The sequence below is a fragment of the Mus musculus genome, chromosome 2 (genome assembly GCF_000001635.26).
Source record: "Mus musculus strain C57BL/6J chromosome 2, GRCm38.p6 C57BL/6J".
In the NCBI taxonomy this organism is placed as follows: domain Eukaryota; kingdom Metazoa; phylum Chordata; class Mammalia; order Rodentia; family Muridae; genus Mus; species Mus musculus.
The window spans coordinates 33,220,860-33,242,167 of NC_000068.7; the positions used below are offsets into that span (position 1 = coordinate 33,220,860).

The following is a 21,308-nucleotide window of genomic DNA, read 5'->3' on the forward strand; positions in this document are numbered from 1 at the left end:
GGACTACACGAGACTCCGTCTCACACCCACCCAGATGCAGGGAGAAACTTAGGAGCGTGTGGGTAAGAAAGCTAGCTTGAAGCCCACCCCTACCATCTGGCAGCCCTGGTCCTGGCCCTTGTCTTCATCCCTTGGCTCCATTTGTTCATCTCTGAAATGGGGATGAATGTGAAGGAGGCATCTCTGTTGGCTGAGGCGACCTTCTGTGTCAGCTACTCAGCTGGGCTCAGGAGAGACGCTCCGGGCAATGTCCAGGTTTTCCAGGAAGCTGCCTGGGGCAGTGGTGTGTAGCCAGCCTCAGACACCTCCCACCCTGGCCCCCAATCCAGGGCTCCAGAGCACACTAGGCACCACAGAAAATGCAGCAGCCAACTCAGAAGCTGGCCTCTCAATGGCTTCTCCAGACACTCCCTGCCTCTGCTCTGCATTCCGTGACTCCTGGCACAGAGGGTTCCGTGTGTGGACTTTGGGGGAATCTCAAAATGGTTCCCTAATAATGCAGCAAGAAAGAGCAACAGCAGAATCCTCATCCCCCTGGCATGGGCACCCAGCTCCCCAGCCTAACCACATCCCCTATGATCTCACGGTGTGACCACAGTCCGCCTCCACACAGTCAGCCTTCCCTGGAAGCCAACGGCTCACCCGTGGCATGTGCACGAGAGCCTGGGACTTCAGGCTTGCCCCACCCCATCTCCATCACTCCTGCAAGCACAGTTGGAGGACGTGAACCTACTCTCTCTGCTTCTCTGGTCTGTGCCTCTGCCCAAGTCACTCGCAACAGGGCCGACCCCAGAATGGAGCCCGACTGGTAGAGGGGAAGGCTAAGCCAGCGGGTGATGGAAGGAAGGCTGCATGGAGAGGGACTTATATAAGGTCTGACGATTGCTAAGCTGAGAAGTGAGGAGGAGCTGGCTGCAGCTCCCTGGGGGCCCTCATGGTCTCTCATGAGGGATGATTCACAGGATGCTGGGTTGAGAAGGGTGGCAGTTGGAGACTGGTTACTCCCACCCTGGCCTCCAGGCTTGGGGTGATTCATGGAGGACAAATGATACACAGTTCCTTCTCCAAGCTACCCAAGGTGAGTCTACCACCGTTTGTCTGCGATGCCCATTCTGGGGTCGCTCCACTCACAGGATGAAGAAGCTCTTTCTAACGTCCAACAAGACTCACCCTTGTACTGACTTGAAAGTCAAGTCTGCTCAACAGTAAGAAGCAACTGCATCCTGGCCATTAGACAAACAAACAAACAGGAGTCTTTATTCATAGTGGTGGAGAGGTGACCTTGGAGTGAGGGCATGGGGCTGGCACTGATCATCAAATATGGTTCTGATGTTTACTCCAGGCGATCTGACACCTTGGAGCCTGGGCTTTCCTTGCTGCTCAGTTCAGGTGTGATCTGCATCCTAGGTCAGGCATCAATACTGTGTTTCCCAAGTGCTAGTAATAATAATCACAGAGCACCCAGTACCTGGAGCCATCTATGCACAGAGATGTGAAGGCCAACAACACAGAGTGTAGGGGTACACATGTGCAACAAAGTAGACGGCCAGTGCTCACACTCCTGCTGCCACATCCCCCACCTGATGGCTCTGTTTAGACACTTACTCTGCAGCAGGCTCCTTCCCCATCCTGGTCAGCGGCAGGCTTAGAAACCACTGTGCAGGCATGCTGGGTCTTCCTGCAGCGTTTACAGTAATAACCATTTGCCGCCGCTTAAGTTTTTGCTGGGCTCTCTGGTGTCCTGATCTTGGACTTGCCATCTCCATTCATGCTCTGATTCTTCAGACTCACTCAAGCACAGAAGCTGGAGGGGAGGGCTAGCCAAACGCACATGGGCCTTGTGGCCTTGGCAAAGGTTACTTTTTAGGTCTCCAGCATGGCTGGGATGCCTCCTCAAGTTTGTGCTCGCAGCTGGCAGTGCAGTGCTAGCTGGGGTGGAGAAGTGTACTCTTCCAGAAGAATACAACCTGCATTGACCAGAATAGCCCCCAAGAGCCAATTCTGCAGACCCCAAGACACCCCTAGCCTCCTTCTGCCTAGAGGATCAGAAGGCTTGTCTTGGAGTTTCCTGTCACACTGCTTTCACAGCAGACCTACTTTGGTGTTTCTAGTGTACCTCCTGCCTGGTTCTGCTACTTCGTAGTTCCATGACAACAACAAGTGATGGTCTTCAGTCTCAACAGTACCCCCCACATACACACAACATACCTTTAGCCTTGAGTGCACCTTGTGGTAACTAGATAGATATAATACGCTGAGGATATACATGGCTCAGCAGGCAGAGTGCTTGGCTAGTTCTCATTAATCCTCAGCACTGCATAAATGGGGGTAATAATACAAGCCTCACACCCAGCACTGGGGAACTGGAGGCAGGGCTGATCCTCAGCTTCACAGGGAGTTGAGAGCTGGCCTGAGACACATGTGACCCTATTTAAGGAAAAGGGCAGGAATACTAGAAATACATAAGCCCACAAAGACCGTGAGTGTGAGAGCTCACCACCAAAGTTCCTCAGCATTTCAGCAGTCAAACGGAGTAACTGCCCTGCTGTTACTTAGGATGCAGGTGTAGGCCGCCAGCACCTGGCTACATGGCTGTCCTGAAGCCATGGGCCCTTCCCAATGGGCTGCTGGGAACATTCAGTAACATGGTACAGACAAAGTGCTTGCTTCCCAGAACTAACTGGCTGCAGCTATTTGTATTATCTGAACCTTTCTCGTCCATTCCCAATGTTTGTGATAAGAACCCAGAAGCATATCCCAGGCCAGCAGCTTCTGCCACTGGGCAGGAGTCAGCTCTGTATTACCAAAATGATGCTTCATCCCATGAAGTAGCCCAATGCCCAGGCTACAGTGCTGTGATGGCCAGAGGGATGCAGACACGCAGTGTGTGGCCCCATCACACAGGCCAAATGGGGACACTAAGACAGCCCATAGGAGGCTGGGTGAGACCCAAGCCCAGGGAGTCCTCCCCATGTGCAAAGGCTGTCCTGCCACGTGGTTACTGCAGCCTTACAGTTAGAGAGAGGGAAGCCCGGCACAATGGAAACTCCTCACCACACAATGTGGAAAAGCGATTCCGATCGGTGTTTTTATTTTAATTTCTAAGCCAAGGAAAACAGTTGGGTTTGCTTTTCTTTGTTGGTCATGGGGAGAAAGCAAGGAGGGGCACTTTGCCTAGAGTTGAGCTAGTCTCCAGCCTAAGACGGCTGGAATGCTGGGGGGTTACTTCTCTTGGGATGCAATTAGCTGAATAAATATCAAGAAAGCAAAAGTAAACAGACTCATTACTGCCCATTCAGAACTGCCAAACTAGCAGAGGATGGTTAGACTCCTTAGAGAAAACAAATGCTTGCTATGGAGGCTGAGGGACGCACCAACCACGGCCCTGGTAAAGTCCCTTGGTGGTCTAGCTTGAACTTTACCTGCTGCATGTCATGTCCACAGACAGCACACCCTGTCTGCCTGCATGCCAGGCGTCTCCCTTCCCTGGTCACTAACACTGCTGCTGACTTACTAGAGTGAGGATGTCAGCCTCCACGGAGGACTCAGTTCCTTGCATTCCTTTCTGTAAGGCACCAGACTCCAAATTACCTCACCAAGCTCAGGCCCATGCAAATGGAACTGGAAGCCCAGATACTGCCAGGACACTTGGTAACTGCTGTGTCTTTCTGGGCTTTCACATCCTCACCTTTAAGTCGCATACAACACAAATACTAGACTCTGACCTCAGAGGGATCAGAACGTGTGTGAGCATCACATGTCAAGTTTGGTTTGCTTTTTAGTCCAATGACAATCTATGTTCTTCCAGGAAAAGGGGTTCAGTGACCACGTCCCCAGCCACCCACCGTGTGCCAGCACTGGGCAGCTGCCCAGGGTGAGAACTTGGTCAGAACTGAGCAGCTTTGTGACTGGACGTAGGTTCTCTATGAAGTGGGCCATTAGTGGCCTTTCCTCCAAGAGGGCAATGGCGTCCTACCCACAGCCATCATCTCTGCTCCTCAGTAGTGCTTTGCTGGGCTTGCTATCATGTGGCCATCATAACAGTCTATCCTCATGTTTCTTTACCCAATGTGCAATGGGGGTTGAACCACCTCATTCCACAAAGGAAGTGCTCAGACTTCAGGATCTCAAGTCCAAAGGCAAGAGCAGTGAGGACCCACAGTTGAAAGGGGCAGAAGCCACCATAAACAGTACACCATACCTTCCAGGTGTGGATGCCCAAGAATGTTTAGAAATCAAGTTTACTCTTTGGTGCCAAGTTGCCTCCATGGCATTCTGACAGTTTCTTGGCCACAGCACAGAGGTGTTTGTCACCAAGTAGGCAGGTGAGCTGCCCACAGAAGGTGTGGCAGGAGGGCCAACCCTAGCCTGGAGCCCGCTTCTCCCCACTCTTCTACAGTGGGGGCGTGACCATCAGCTCCCAAGGAACCAAAACTTTGGAAACCAGGCAAACATTGTCAAACCATCCTGTTTCCACTGAAGCCCCACCTCTCCACAGAGCTCTCCATTAAATACCCTCCCTGCCTGGCCCAGTAGGCCTTCTTTGACTGTTAGCCCAAACATGGGCTCTGGACTTCAGTAGAAAACAGCCCAGCAGAGCCCCGTGGAGAACAGGCTCCGATCTGCAGTTACATTGGCTGGTCCACGGCACAGCCTGCAGCCAGGGATTCCCAGAAGAAGCTTCCTTGGGCTCCTGAGCCACAGCCACGTTCAGCAGATAAGAATGTTAAGTATAGCCGGGCGTGGTGGCGCACGCCTTTAATCCCAGCACTTGGGAGGCAGAGGCAGGCGGATTTCTGAGTTCGAGGCCAGCCTGGTCTACAGAGTGAGTTCCAGGACAGCCAGGGCTACACAGAGAAACCCTGTCTCAAAAAAACAAAACAAACAAACAAACAAACAAAAGAATGTTAAGTGCACACGTGACGCTGCTGGTGGCTTTCAACTGCTAAGGGCCATCAGCACAGGGCTGAATTCCAGTTGTGCATCCTTTTAGCCTTGTGATCTTGAGAGTTGAAGACTGAGTCCCAGTCCCCTGCTCTGTGATACGGGATTAAGAATATCTAGGTCTGGTGAGATGGGTCAGCGGGTAAGAGTTCTTGCACCAAGCCTGACGATCTGAGCTTGATGCCTGAGACAGACATGATAGGAGAGAACTGACTCCTGCAGTTGTCTTCTGACCTCTGCAAGTGTGTCTGGCGCTTGTGCTCCTACATATGCACATATGCACATATACATACACTGTAAAAGTTAAGGAGCAGAGCAGCTGCCATCAAGGTCACTATAAGAACACAGAGAAGAAGCCCCAGTCAGGCATGTGGCGACACCCAATCCATGCATGCTATGGATGTTAACAGTGAATCTGACCCGTGACCTCAATCGCACAGGTTGATCACCTTGGTCCCACACGGGCTCCTGGCTTGTTGCTTCTGTCTCCACAGCTCTCTCCACTGCACTGCAGCTGCTGCTGTCTTTTCACACATGCATCTCCCACCCCCCACCACCACATATTGACCAAGTATCTCTATTTTGGGTCAGGCAGTAGACATTACAAATGGTACAGGGAACAAAACTGACTCCCCGGAGGCGCTGACATTTGGGGGTAGGGACAGCACAAACCTGGTGACAAGGACTCTGAGGAAAGTAGTGGTCACAATCTTAGGTTAGTTTCGGAGATGGGAGAGAGCATGTCACTGAGAAGGTGATCTTTGAGCAAAGACATGAAAGAGAAAGGAAGTAAGCACCAAAGAAACAGGGGAGAGGCGGATAAAGAATGGAGTTCTTAGTACCTGGGAGCCTAAGGGACAGCAGCTTCCCAAGTGGCTGCAAGAAGTGACTAAGCAGGGAAGGGACCAGAGATGAAATATGGGAGAGAACAGAAGCTGGGCCAGGGAGGGCCCCAAGAGTCCTAGCCTTTCGCTTTAAGAAGCTGCTGGAGGGCTTGCATTGAAGAGCGAATCCAGACTCCACTGGACTTTATAAAGGATCTCTGGCTGTCAGGGGTCAGGGACAGGGTTGCAGGTTAGGGGGCAGCTGCAATAATCGAGGCACACAGTGAAGGCAGGGAGTATAGGTGACAATGGGGAGTGGCTGAGGACAGCAGGGGCACTGGGGAGCCCTTCTAAGCTATGGCTACCACACCTCTGTGGTGCATTAGAGGCAGGAGTTAGAGGCAGAACAGAGCTAAGGAGCTGGGAATTACTTCAAGGGCTGTGTCCTGAGTGACTAGAACAGTTGCTATTTGCTAACACAGGGGAAAAAAAATCAGTGGGGGTGGGGCAGGGGTGAGGGGTGGGGAAGAGCAGGCTGAGAGGGAGGGACAGGGAGGAAGAAGACCTCCCACACAGACCCCTGCAAACTGGGCAGAGGGCAGAGACTGATGGGGTCTGAGAACTGTGAGAGTGGGCAAGTCTCTGGAGGGCTCTGCCAAAGAGAGAGGAAGACAAATAGAAGAGTAGCTGGAGAGAGGCCGTGAGCTCCAGAGAGACAATGGCAGGGGTATAGGAAAACCAGACTGGGAAGACTGCTGGTGCCCTTCAGGGGCCTGGAGGAAGGACGCCACGCATCCTAATGTCCCTCTTGGCCTATCTAGCTCATCCCTCAAGAGTCAGTACAAAGGTCACTTTCTCAGGGAAGTTGCTCCTGACCTCTCTATTGGGTCAGGGCCTTGTCATAACCTTTCACGACACATGACTGTTCCTTCTTACAGTTCTTGGGAACTCTGGTGACATGGAAGCCCTGTGAGAGCAGCCATACCCCCAACATCGAGTAAGCATACTGCCTGGCACACCTTTATGTCCGAGGAACATATGGGGAAGGGATATATTGTCCAGGAAACAAGCCAGAGACATGCCTAACTTAATCACTCTGCGATGATCAGGGCCCTGAATATACTTGCTGTCGCAAGAATTTGGGTTTAGACAAGGTCAGATTATTCCTGTTTGGGGCTTTGTAGCTCAGGAAAAACAGAGACACAGTCTTCTGATACTGTCCACTACTAAGTGAGCACATGCCATTCTGTGTCCGGCAGCTCGTTCATTTAGCTGAAGTCTTCTCAATGCTACATTGTAGGGATGGGAGGCTGAGAGATCCTGCATCTGCCCTTACAGAGCCAATTCTTGGGCTCTGGGTATGGCAGATCCCTTTTCCTCTCTACCTCTGCAGGGCCCCACTATCTATTAATATTTCAACAACAATCATTCTCTCTGACTCCAGGAGAGTGGGACATAGCGTCCGCAACGTGTATTTGGGGAACGTCCTACCTTGCACAAGCCACTGGCAGATGGGGCTGTCACTGACCTTATCTCTCCACTCTTAGGCTTTCAGTTCATAAAGACCAACCAGCACACTGCAAGGACCATGAGGCCACTGTGTATGACCTACTGGTGGCTTGGACTGCTGGCCACGGTCGGAGCTGCTACAGGCCCAGAGGCTGACGTTGAGGGCACAGAGGATGGTTCACAGAGAGAGTACATTTACCTCAACAGGTACAAGCGGGCAGGTGAGTCCCCCGACAAGTGCACCTACACTTTCATTGTGCCCCAGCAGCGGGTCACAGGTGCCATTTGTGTCAACTCCAAGGAGCCTGAGGTGCACCTGGAGAACCGTGTGCACAAGCAGGAGCTGGAGCTGCTCAACAATGAGCTGCTTAAGCAGAAGCGGCAGATCGAGACGCTGCAGCAGCTGGTAGAGGTAGACGGAGGCATCGTGAGCGAGGTGAAGCTGCTGCGCAAGGAGAGCCGCAACATGAACTCGAGAGTCACGCAGCTGTACATGCAACTTCTACATGAGATCATTCGAAAGCGAGACAATGCGCTGGAGCTCTCCCAGCTGGAGAACAGGATCCTGAACCAGACAGCTGACATGCTGCAGCTGGCTAGCAAGTACAAGGACCTGGAGCACAAGTTCCAGCACCTGGCTATGCTGGCACACAACCAATCAGAGGTCATTGCTCAGCTCGAAGAGCACTGCCAACGCGTACCTGCAGCCAGGCCTATGCCCCAGCCACCCCCAGCAGCTCCACCTCGGGTCTACCAACCACCCACCTACAACCGCATCATCAACCAGATTTCCACCAATGAGATCCAGAGTGACCAGAATCTGAAGGTGCTGCCGCCCTCCTTGCCCACCATGCCTGCCCTTACCAGTCTCCCATCTTCCACTGATAAGCCATCAGGTAAGTCCTTTGGGGAGTCCAGCTCCCATGCGCCTCTGAGCCCCTCAGCCTGGGGGTACATGTGGGCATGTGAGTCTCAAGAAAGTTGTATAATCCTCTGGCAATCCTCTGGGGTGGCTGCTGGATCCAGTGGAGTTGGGTTGATGGGAGCAAGGGATGGCATTGCTCCAATAAGGTGGTAGAAGGTAGAACCCAGAAGCTAGAAGGTATGGGTGTCAGCTCTGGTCTCTGAGGGGAGAGAATACAGTCCTGGATACTCTGAGGTTTTGCACCTGCCCTGTCTTAGTGGCTAGGTGTCTCACCTGTGGGCTCTCATGCCTGTGTAAGCCCAGAGCTAACTGTCTGAAAATGTCACATGATAAACGCTAGGCTAGTGGGAGAGTGCTATAAAGTCCAAAGTTAATGCTTCTCGGGGACTAGGGCACTGGATGGAAGTTTCCTTCAGTTAGGTGCTGCCTAGTTTTCAATAAGGCTTCCTTACACTCTCAGCACACATGTCATGAGACTCTCAAGACACCGTAATAGAAGAATGGGGTCCTTGGGAGCACACCCTGGGAAGTGTAACCAAGATACTACACTGGGATTTTCATGAGGGTCACTTGACTAGTCCTGCAGCTCCTTAGGGACAGGATGACTAACCTGTTCACAGCCTGAAGATGCTCAGGTAGAGCTGGGCCCCTGCTTCAGACACATGGAACAGAGTTACAGCTTCTCGGGACGATGTCATGAAAACACAATGTGCAATGATGTCACCAGGGGTTGCCAATACTGCCTGTGCCCTCCTCTGACTTAGTGGAAACTCTGGTCCCTAGCCTCCAGGAACCCAGTGTGGGGAGGTGGCAGGTGTGTGAAGGCTCTGGCAAATCGTCAGGGTAGGGGAGCAGGCCGGAAGAGTCCTCTCCAGAGGCCCAGTTCCAGGAGCTGGGCTTCTCCTTTATCTAGGCAGTGTTGTTTTCCACCTGTGCTAAATCTCTGAAAAAGTTAACTAAAACTATGCATGGGGTACCAATGTCTTTGTTGACAGGGAGAGATTTTTACTGAAAAGATCCTTTGTACCTATTTCACACTTTAAAAAATAAACCAGTACTGAGTTGAACCTGTGTGTATGAGGGTGACCAGTGGGCAGATCAAGAATGGATAGGCCAGTGGGGGCAGGAGGAGCCAGGCACATGACACAGCATATGCCATAGCACCTTAGAAGAAAGACCTGGACTAGGTGTGGGTGGAGAGCAGGTGTGCAGAGTTGACCATCCTGGATCGAAATCCTCCTCCTTCTATTGGCGAGGTCTGGACAGGAGCCAAGTCACCCTGTTCCTGGGCTCCTCATCTAAGTCTATGGGTAGGCTTTATTTCAGTCTGTTCCCAGCTGACAGTTCTATTATGAAATAATGCAGAATGTGTGTGTGGCACTGGCCCACAGTAAACTGAGCCTCCTTTGATCACGGTCTTTGCATCTTAAAACAAGGAGACTGGCATGAAGAGTCTGTCTTCAGCTCTGTGTCCAGTGCCTAATAAGAGTGCCATCTGCACCCACACCTGGTTTGCAGCAGAGGTCAAAGGCAGGGTGGAGTGCGTTCTGTGTTCCGACAGAATACCCAGAGTGACACTGCCCTTGGGCACCACATGAAGGCTGGTGTCACAGTCACCCAGGCCTCCTTTCAACTTGGGATCTCTGGTTTCTAACTCAGCCATCTCAGGACATTTCCTGAGCGGGAACAAAATGGGGATAAACACCTGGATCTGCCGTGCCCGTCCCTCCTCCTCCCTATTTGCTCTGGAGAAAGTTATTTAAGTCAGCTGAAGTGCAGCTCAGCTGGCAGTGTCTGCACTGAGGTGCGATGCCGTGTGTCTGTAATCTGAGAACTCAGGAGGCAGAGGCAGGAGGAGCCGAAGTTCAAGGTCATCCTTGAGGTTCTCTACACACGGAGATCAAAACCAAATGTGCAACAGTTGTTTGTTTGTTCTGTTTTGTTTTAAACTCTTCTGAGCCTTAACTTCCTTCACGTGAGGAGACAGGAACAGAGTTACAGCTTCTCGGGACGATGTCATGAAAACACAATGTGCAATGATGTCACCAGGGGTTGCCAATACTGCCTGTGCCCTCCTCTGACTCGGTGAAAACTCTGGTCCCTGGTCCCCAGGAACCCAGTGAGGGGAGGTGGCGGGTGTGTGAAGGTATCTGGAATCTGTCCTGCCTCCAATCATGTCTATTCCTCAAATTCCACAGAGCAGGTTTGACAAGATTTCTCTGGAAGGACCCAAATTTCTTGAACACTGTGAGAATTTATGAAGCCAGCATATCAAAATACCAAGAATACAATGAGCATTGTCTGGACACTATATAGAACAGTGTATATAGTGTGCTTGTGTCCACCAGGAAGGCAGATGAAGGACTGTGGCATCACTAAGGTAGCATGACCACGCCCTGCTGGACAGCATGAATGGCTCAGAGATGACACTTCTGTCCTGCATCTTGAAGGCTTTCTAAGTTTAGCAGGTGAACCTGGGAGGAGGGACACCTGATGGAAGTGGGTCTGTAGAAAGCCCCAAGGGCATAGCCCTTCTCCTAGCCTCTCAAATGGCCCCGGTACAGCTATTTATAACCCAGGACAGGCTGTGGCACCTGTAGTCTGCTATACCTAAGGCAGTCCCCGTGAGTATCCATGCTCACTCACCAAGCATGAGATGACCTGTGTGTACTCTAATGTCTCTCTCTTACTCTGCATGTCTACCTCACAAGGGCAGGCAGAGCAGGGAGGAGGGTGGCAATGGAAAGGCCCTACCTTTCCTGGGTTTGGACTGATCTGAGATGAAAAAGAAGATGGTCTGCCTTGATCCAACCAATGGGCAGACAGTGATTATCAGCCCTCTTCCAGCTCAGGCAGGTCTGGTCCTGAAAGACAAAACCCCTCTGTGTTCTCCTGCAAGAGCCTTGGCTTGCTGCCGCCACTCAGCCAGAAACTCCTTTACAATCAAACACCTTGCACTCAGGCCGCCACAGCCTTTGGCTTCCCTCTAGTAAGTTCAGAGCCATCAGTCCTTTGTTCCATTGTTGTGGCTGCTCAGGAATCAGCATGCCCTTCTCCAGAAGGCCAAGACAGCCACAGCCCCTTATCTGAAGCTGGCCTCATGACTTGCTCCCAGCCATAGTCAGACAGTGACATGCTGGCCGTGGCCAGGAGGTACCTGCTAACAGCTAAGATGAAGGATCCAGGTAGGTCCTAGCCTCGTCTCCCTGGCATCACACATAAGTTCCACTTCACTCGGGGCTGGTCACACAGGGAATATTTGGTTTGGATGGTGCCTACAGTGCTGCCTGAGCCAATAGCCCACCCATGGCCCTCTGCTGTTAGAGGTCCTAACAGGGATGCGGTCCTGCAGCTGTTAGAGGACAGCTTCAGCGGGCATTCTCTAAGGAGCACAGGAAAGGGCAGATGAACTCTGACCTCACCCCAGGCAGCTACCGTCACACGCCAGTCTGTCACAAGGCCCACTGTGGAGATGGCTAAGAAGCATAGTGCTGCCAGCTACCAGGAGTACAGCATGGCTTTCCTAGACAGATGTCTTTAAAAACCAATAGGCAGCCAATGGGGGGATGGTGCATGCCTTTAATCCCAGCACTTGGGAGGCAGAGGCTGGCGGATTCTGTAAGGCCAGCCTGATGTATAGAGCGAGTTCCAGAACAGCCAGGGCTACACAGAGAAACCCTCCCTCAAAAAAGTTAAAACAGAAAACAAAAAAACCCACCTACAACAATAAAAACTCCAAAAGACTCAGATACATCTATGTATTGCCTCTTCTGATTAGTGAGTTTCTCCAGGGACAAATGAGGAGCCCCAATGTCATGAAACAGAACTACTAAAATACCTTGGTCCCTGGAGTGGCCTCCCTGTCACATGGCCTCTTGGTGCAGAGCAGACTCGGGTCACTGCACTTGTATTTCCCAGGATCCTCAGGGTTTAAAGTTACTCAGGCACAATCATACAGTCCCCAGGCCAGGGAACACCTTGAGCACTGTGTGGGAAATATGTGACTTAGCACTGGCCACTACCAGCCTGGCTTCTGTCAGTTTCATGTGTGTATATGTGGGGGTTTGTGGGGACCTTACAGTGCCACACAGACACAGCAGCTACTGCCATGCCAGGCACGACAAGCCACTCTTCCTTAGTCCTCAAAACCCAGGATTTATACTTGATGACCAGGCCACAGGTCTTTGGAAGCTTCAGGCAGACCCAGCCATTAGCTCCTGTAGGTTTGGACAAACCCCTGGGGTTATATGTTAGCCTTTCATAGACAGCTGGGCCATAGGTCATGTTCTCCTTACATGTTTACTCTCCGTGCTATGATGCCTTCTCAGGGCCATACTGCTTCAGGGACAACACAGTGCACATGTGCAAACCACCCTCTCATCCTAGGCCTCTAGAGTCGTGGCTTGGAGAAGCTGACCACTAGGACTTCCTAGGTAGATGTCCCCGTGCTTTGATCTCACTTGCCCTGAGACAGGAACTACGAACAGCAGACAATGGCTGCCCAGCACAGCAGCATGTCTTAAAACCGACTCGGTTTACATCACTATAGAGAAAAGGTACTGGTCCCAAGGTGGCAGAGCGGGGAGTGATGCTGCAGGTGAGGGGTACTGGCTAGCTCTGACTTTGACTTAGCCTTTGGGGCCATGGAGACTGAGGGGAAGGCCACCTGGTCTCCACCTCTGGACTGTGTGTGTTTTCCCCTGTACTATACTTGCTTTTTCCTAAAATGTTTTCTTAAATGAGTTAAGATTTCCAAAACCCATTACGGCCGACATTTCAAAGAACATTCCTTGTTAGTTTCTTCCTAAACAAAAGCCACTAGAGGCAGGCGGTTCCGGGGCCATCTTCCTTGCAACCCCACCCCCAGAGGTCTGTGGAATTGATCACAAAGGGCCTTTGAGTGTGGCTCATAGCTATCCCTCCACCCCTCAGGCCTCGTTCCAAGGATGACAGTGGCTAAAGGCCCTGGCTATTTGCAGGAGATAAACTATCAACTTTGTGGCTGTTAGAAGTTAGACATCTGGCATCTCAGGGCATGGGAATCCCAATAGTTTGGCATTTGGCAAGCCAGAAGTATTCGAGAAAATCCTGGAGACTGGGCTTCGGTGGCCAACTTGTAGCTACACAGATGGATCAATCACTGTGGTGAATTTACTTGGTTGCCTCTACAGTACAGTCACAGCAGGCTGCCAAATTCCTTTTTGAAAAGAGAAAGCAGAACTAGCTAGCTAGTACTGTCCCGCTGGTATCTAAACCATCACGCTCACTAAGCTTGCCGGCCAAGGCATATGATGAAGGAAATGGCAGACACTTGTTAAGGAGGGCTGAGAGACCTGCTCATGGGTCACAGAGAGGGTTCCTTCCTGACTGCCCATCAACTTCAGTGTCCCAGGGGTGACTGGGTCCAGAGTGCCTTGGCAAAACCTGAATCTCAGAGGAGATGGAGTGCTGACCCCAAGCACATGTGTCACCCGTGCTCTCTTCTTAAGTCATCCTGACCTCTTTAGATACAATATTTTAAGATTTTGTATACACAGAATAAATTGATAGGAAAAATCAAATACTATTTTAAATGACAAAGACAGTAATTAATTTCTTTTCCTTTTATGTTGAGATTGAGTGGCCTATGTGATTTTCTTAGGGGTAGTTTCTAAAAGACCACCAACGGCCAGCACGTGGTACTACTCTGACACTCAGGGCCTCCACTGCACACGGTCTGCTACAGACATTCCCACAGAAATGATTTTGTTTTAAGGTTTGCTTTGGATACAGATGACCATCTGCCATGGAGGCCTCTGCTTTTCAGGTTCTCGAGCTGAGAGAGCTATAACTTACTACGCTCATGTGAAGATGCACAGGTGGCAGGTGGACTGGGGAAGGACTTTTACCTGTCTGCTTACCACAGACTCACTGCCCTGAGAGGTGCCTGCTCCCACAAGAGCCCACTGCCATCTGCTGGGGACAGACCTCACACAACCCTGATGCGTGGTAACAAGACAATGAAGGGAGGAGTCTGGTGCCAGAGTCAGCTGTCAGCACCAGTGCCAGATCTCTGAGCCCAAGCTGCCTTTGAATCTGGGGCTCTGAGGAAAAGGTGAAATGGCCTAGGAGGCAGATGTCTGGTTACCTGGTGACAGGCTCTCTGAGATGTGGAGCAGACGCTCATGCTATACTCCAACAGGAATATATACAAAGGCTTTTGAGAAGCCTAGGCAGGATGAAGACGTCCTGGAGATGGGAAAGGCTTTCTAGAGGTGACAAGGCCCTGCAGGGCTGAAGCCCTGCAAATCTGCTCTCAGCCATGGTCAGCAACTGTCAGGAAACCATAAAGACCAGGCTCAGTGCTAGGCAAATGTCCTGTTGCAGACAGAGAAAAAGGCCAAAATGCCACAAATTACATGCCAAGTGGCTTGCGGTCCAGCTCCAGAGTAAAATGGCAGACCAGAGGCTAAAGAGAGCCTTGTGAGCATGTGAGAGATAAAAAGGTAACAGGGAAAGCCAACAGAGGTTCCTTAAGAAGAGCAATGAAGCTGCTCCCTTCCTCTCAAAGTGTCCATAGACTGGCTGACCACAGGAGCACCAGCCACTTGCTAAGCATTTGTGGACTGAGAGTCCTGGGTCTGATCAGTTCTTCTGTGGTGTCTGCACTTAGCCTTCATCCGATCTGTGCCTACCTCACCCAGGCAGCCCTGGAGGCTACCAACAGCAACACCAGGGAAGGAGGCTCGACTCCAGCCCTGGAGCACAGAGGGCTGCTCAGCTCTACACAGTAAGGTTTCCAGGACCCTGCTAGCCTAAACATTGTTCTCTTTCTCTCTCTTTTTTCCCCTATGGTGTTGGTGGTTGAACCCAGGGCCCAGAGAATGACAAGCAAGAGCTCTGCCTCAGAGCTCCACCCCCAGCCCCACCCCTTTCCTAAGCCATTTAAAACTCCCATTTCTCCTGCCTAGCTGCCTGCTGGAAACCTGAGTGGGCGCATGCTTCCCGGCCTGCAACAACTAACACTGAGCACTTTAGTAGAGCAGTAGTATTTATTTTGAGGTCAGGCAGGCAGGCTGGGGCCCGGCAAGCCCTTCATGGGCCCTAAGAGCTCTTGGGAGAGCTGGAGCTGTATCAGATGCACTCAAGCCCCCTCGCCTCACACAGCCAATATAAGTTTTACTGTAACAATTTTGAAAGGAGTTGAATAATTCTGCTTTTGAAATTATTTGGCCAGCAGTAACCCAATTAATTTATGGTTGGCTCTGATTTCTCAGCAACATCAGGCATGCTCAGGAATTCTTGGGAAGTGAGAAAAATCTAACCTACAAATTGTTTCAAAGTAATAACATCTTTTATGGAGGTGAAAGTTACCAATCAGTGAACCCGATGGATGGTTGATACACTTTGTGGACATTTAATCACAGGCTAATGAATTTTTATTTCGTAGTTTTCTTTTCCCATCTGAGAGCCAGTGAGATTTTGTTTTAGGTTTCAAACATCATAATGAATCCCTCCAAGCTCGCTCTCTGCCCAAGGCCCTCAGTGCTGAGGACAGACTAAGATTGTGCACATCCCCACGCAAGGAAGAGACAACACACACACACTGCCAACACTTGGCAACCTGCAAACGAGTCCTGCAGTTGGGCCACTACTTGTACTCTGCTTCACCAAAAGGTAGCCATTGACATAGACAAGACTTTTGCCAAATTTACTGAAAAGTGAGACTCAAGAATTATCAGATAAAATTGCTCCTTATGTCCTTTTACAGGGTCTGACTTCAGGCCTGCCTGTTCAGGACACCCAGGGGCCTGCCACTGGCCAGGGTGGGTCACACCTACGAAGTACATTTGCCCTGGCATTAAATGGATAAATTTGAGTAGGACATTCCAGATCCAATTTTACATCTAGTCCTTTCTGTTGGCAAACAGATTTCACGGGCACAGACCATTAATGAGAACTGACAGGGTTCTCACACAAGGAAGGTGTCTTAATGTCTAGGGAGACAGGAGGATTAAAGCCCTCTATTCAGCCTAAGGCCACCACGCCCTGAGGCTCAGAGGCTGAGGAGAGGAGCCACACCTGCTGGCCAGCACTGAAGCCCTGCTTCTTACCTCGCCCTTCAGGTGAGCTGATGTAGTGTTGCCCCTGCCTCATCAGGACCAGCTACAGGGCCTGGGCCAATCCAGCCGAGGCTGCTCATCCTCAGGTCTCAGAGAGGACACACAAGATAATAGTACACTTGAGTCTAGCCTGGCTGCCAGGCTCAACTTGCCTTTACCAGGAAGACAACCAATGAAGTGCTCCCTGTTTTTCATGGAGGCTCTGTGCCTTGTACCTGTGATGTCTCCATCAGAAATGCCAGAGGAGAGATCACGAAGTGGACCGCTGCCTTCAATCAACCCTAGCTGATTGCTGAGAAACCAGAACCAAATTAATTGAGTTACTCCAGTCCAAATAATTTCAAAATTCCCAAGGCTGATCCCAGAGTACCAAGGCCTAAGGCTTGCTGCATATCTTGTGTCCCTCCCCCATCCTCGGCCTCAATCCTGTGCCTTTCCTGCACTGCTGTCTCTCTCGAGGGAACCACACAGATCTGCTTGCCATGGTAGCCGAACTGCTCTTCATGTGGAACATTCTGACTACGGTGTAAATATGGTCTTTATAGAGGTGAGCCTGGGTGCTGCCGAGTTAGTGTTGGCCTGGTTCTGCGGGCAGAGCTACCTCTCAGAAGGGGAGCCAAGGCAAACACCACTGTGCACTCGCTCTGTGCCAGAAGATGCTTTGCCCACTGCACTTTGAACACTCAGCTATACTCAACAAAAAAGATTCTCATTTTCTACTGCAGTGCAGCTCTGTAGCCTCCACTGATTCTGACATCTAAAGTGTGCCTAGTGGAAAATACTTATTAATAGACATAGACACATGAATAGATACACACACGCACACACACACTGTGGACATGCATGTGTGTATTATAATATATACATAGTTTTGGAACTTCGAGAGCAAGCAGCATGTGTATCTCAAGGAAGGAGCTGAGCACTTCCAACATATCAAGCTTGCTTGCATCTAAGGGGAGAAAGACTTAATCTAACCCCTGACCTGAGATCTGCAGGATGGTTAGTGTTCTTTCCCTATGTCACAGCAGTAAAACTGAGGCAGGGACCTGCCTAGAGTTACACAGTGAGTAAGAAAAGCCACCAAGATTTGACCCCAGCACCTCCAACAAAGTATCAGTAGTCTTTCTCCAACCATATACTACTCCAGCCCCAGAATCTTTACCAAAAGTTGAATTCTCTGCTTGGCCCTTTGTGGCATTATCCAAGGGTAATGCTAACAGATTCGTCCCAAGTTATTTATATGGTACAGTGTTGGATCCCCATTGCATTATTTATATGCCCCACAGATTGGTCCCTGCCCCATCCCTCTTACACAAAGGCTTCTCATCTCAGCAGGGTGTTGGTACCATGTTCTCAATGCAATCTAAAATTCGAACTGACTTTCACCTGCTGTTTATACTGATCATTTTGCCTCTCACTTACATTAAGAAAGGGGATGTGTTTGAGTGTGGCGATCTGTGAGGCTTCCGAGAGAGCCTCAGCCATTTAACGAAGCTGATGGCAGAAACATGAATGCTTCTACATCATTTCAAACTACTCCACAATTCTAGAAGGCCTTACACAATGACCAGATTTGCCACATACACACAGAGGAAACTTCAACATCATAAAACACCAAAATAGGCAAAGGACAGAGTAAGTAAACATAGGGGGGACAAAATAAGACAAGACAAAACCCGAATTACCAACAAAGACAAAAATAAAGGGGTTTAACAACCTGACAGATAAAGTCATCAGTATGCCAAGACCAGAGCCAGGCCTCTGTTCTCAAGGCCACACTGGCTGGGGAGAAATAACAGTGCATCAGAGTGAACACATTCCTAAACAGATCATTTGAGGTATTAGACCACTCTGCCTCCAAGGGCCATGTAGCTCTGGGGTGTCCCCTAAGGTCTGTGGGTTCAGACCTCCTCATCTGTAAATGAGGCAGTTACAACTACCTACCAGGAGCATGGGAAGAATCAGCAGTGTAAATACCTAAGCAAGGCCTGTGACAGACTGGGGCCTCGGCAAAAGCCATGTGAAGATTCCAATGCCAAGTTATTGCTGCTACTTCTGCAGACAGGCCTTTCTCAGAGTGAGGCATTCTCACCTGGGCCTCAAGAGTCTGCTTACCCTCTGAAGCATGTCCAAAACCAGTACAAGCCTGCATTCTTCTTTCAATAAATTATTTATTGTATATGTATGTGTGTGTGTGTGTGAGAGAGAGAGAGAGAGAGAGATATTTGTTTTGTATCTCTGTGTGTTTTTGTACTGTGTATAATATTTATATGTATTTACACGTGTGGGTACAGGTATATGAGTGTCATGGCATGCATGTGGTAGTCAGATGACATGCTAACACACTGCCCGAAACAGGTCTCTCTTGGGTGCCAGGTCACTGTGGATGCCAGGCTAGCTGGTCCCCAAGCTTGAGGGGCCTCTCCTGTCTCTATCTTGTATCTTGCTGTAGGAGCGCTGAGATCATGGGAGCACACTGTCACAAGGCTGTGCAATGGGTCTGGGGACTGAATTAGGGCCTCACGCTGGACAGCAGGCTCTTTACCTCCTGAGCCATCCCCAGGCCTTTCTAAAATTATCACTGCTTAAAATATTTTAGTACTAAAGACCTCAAATCATTCTAAAATACTTATCCTAAAAAAAATCTAAATAAAATTTTTTAAAAAGTAAAGCCCATTTTCAAGAATACCAGAGGCATTCCACAATGAACTGTGGAAGGCAGCATAGATTGGTCACTATGAGACCAACCTATCACTTTTCCAGTGGCCTCCAAACCCTACCTATATTGTACCCCCTTCAAGAACAGCCTCAGCATGGAGCCACTGCAGGAGCTGCGTGGCTGTGCAGGAAGAGGCCTGGCTGCTGGCTTTGGTGGGCATTATTCTGTTATGTCCCATGCCTTCTGCCTTCCATCCCAGCGTTCTCTCTCACTAAGCGCCTCCCTGTCCTGCTGACCTGGTGGAAAGCTGGGAGGCCTCCCACGCCACCGGTGCTCTGCTCCAGCTGTCAGGGACAGACTCTCATTCTGTCTCAGTCCCTGGAGCTTGGGCCAAAAATAATGAAAACCTTTTTCTCCTTTTTAAATGTTCCTCCTGAAGGTCTCCTCTCCCCTTCCCCAGGACAGAAACTGGGGGAAAGCAAAAGCAGGAAGTGACATCAGGGGATAGAGGAGGGGAGAGAGGGCGGGAAGAAGGGAGGGGGGGAAGGGAGGGAAGAGGGAAGGAAGGAAGAAAGGAAGGAGGGAAGGGAGGAAGAAAAGAAGGGAAGAAGGGAGGAAGGGAGGGAGGGAGGAAGGAGGGAAGAAGGAAGGAAGGAGGGAAGGGAAGAGGGGAGAGAAGAAGGGAGGGAAGGAGAGAAGGGAGAGAGGGAGGGAGGGAAGGAGGGCAGGCGTGCTTTGTGCCTACATTCAGCACAGGTTGGGCACTTGGGGAACCTGCTTGTCCTGTGTGCAGAGCTTTGAAAGGCAAGGGTGTAGGAAGCACCTAGAGAATGAAGACAGCAGCACACTGACAGTCAGCATCCAGCTGAACTGGCACAGAGATGGACAAAGAAGCAGACGGTTTCTGTTCCCAATAGGCACTCCACACTGCTTGCATGGCCCAGTAAGTTTCCCAAATCTAAGCTTTAGCTGAACCAATAGGCTAGCTGAACCAAAGTGCTAGCCTCCAGGAACCTGCAAAGCTAGGCCTTCGAAGGAAAAGCTGGATGAACCGACACAGAGGGCTACCTTCCCACCCATGGAGAGAGAAAGAGAAGATCTCCAGAATTAGCTAAGAATGCTGGTAGAGTCTGGCCACCAGAGACAACCTACACTGCCCTAGGTTCCCCAGGCCTAGGGCAGCCTTTAGGGAATGGAACTCAATAAATAGCTGGCTTTATTGTTGTTTTTACCTTTGTTTCCTGAGACAGGACCTTATTACCAAGGCTGGCCTAGAACTCACTTCGTTACAGAGGCTGACCTTGAGCTCCTAATCCTCTTGCCACCACCTTCCAAGTGCTAGGATGACTGGCGTGCACCACTGCAGCCATCGACTGGATACTTATAGAAGGAACACACAAAGTAGGAAGCAAGTCCCATGTCCTAGAACATTTCATCTTAACGACTCAGTCTCAAAGGCGTTCTGAAAAGCACACAGCAAAGTATAATGATTATTTTAAACTATGCAGTCTACTAGGTAGGTCTTAAAAACCTCCAAAAGTTTCCTCCAATCACTGAGGAAGACCCCAACTTGACTAGACCTGATAACTCAAGTAAACTCAAGTAAACTCAAAACATAGGACATTACTAGAGGACAGAGAGCCAGGGTCAGGGGCTGAAAGACACATAGCATCTACAGGCTCCTAGAGTGGTTTTGGTGCCACCTGCTAAGGAGAACCACAGACTGGATTGGCAAAGCATAGCACTGAGCCCACAAGACACTGAAGAGTGTGGCCATGATCATTAGGCACATACTTAGTGCACCAATGGGAATGACTTCTTTAAAAATCACTCAAAGAGGGGATGGAGAGATGGCTCAAAGATTAAGAAAACTGACTACTCTTCCAGAGGTCCTGAGTTCAATTCTTAGCAACCATGTGGTGGCTCACAACCATCTATTATGGGATCCAATGCCCTCTTCTGGTGTGTCTGAAGACAGCTACAGTGTACTCACATACATAAAATAAATAATTTTTTTTAAAAGTCACTCAAAGAATAACCACCCAAATGATCTGTACTCTAATAGTTCTTCTGAATGAGGAAAACAATGACTCACCTACAAAAAAAAAAAAAAAAAAGCAGGGTGGAGGAGCAGTGAAGAACGGCCTCCTCATGGACACGAGAGGAAGTGAGAGCAGAATGGGGCTTGGAGTCCAGGCCTCCTGATTCTTGGCCTGAGCTCTTGCTTTTATAGTAGATGACTTCTCAAGGTTACAAAATAAACATCTGCCCCGTCAATATGTGTTCCTTAGCTCTTGTTAGAGTGTATACCTGTCTAGAACATAGCTAGATGTAGCCTGGCAGCA

At 50.1% G+C, this 21,308-nt stretch overlaps 2 protein-coding genes across 24 annotated transcripts in view; one reads left to right on the plus strand and one right to left on the minus strand.

Annotated features, from left to right (window-relative positions):
* Nucleotides 1–21,308, minus strand: part of Ralgps1 (Ral GEF with PH domain and SH3 binding motif 1) — a 238,081-nt gene that overhangs the window by 87,441 nt on the left and 129,332 nt on the right. The window lies entirely within an intron of this gene.
* Angptl2 (angiopoietin-like 2) overlaps nucleotides 1–21,308 on the plus strand; it is a 31,775-nt gene that overhangs the window by 4,909 nt on the left and 5,558 nt on the right. The window contains exons 2-3 of one of the 2 annotated variants that reach the window (XM_006498051.1): nucleotides 6,707–6,765; nucleotides 7,316–8,173. In XM_006498051.1, coding sequence (XP_006498114.1) covers nucleotides 7,357–8,173 — 817 coding nt within the window. In that variant the 5' untranslated portion in view covers nucleotides 6,707–6,765; nucleotides 7,316–7,356. The remainder of the gene's footprint in view (nucleotides 1–6,706; nucleotides 6,766–7,315; nucleotides 8,174–21,308) is intronic. The other variant, NM_011923.4, reaches the window with a different exon arrangement.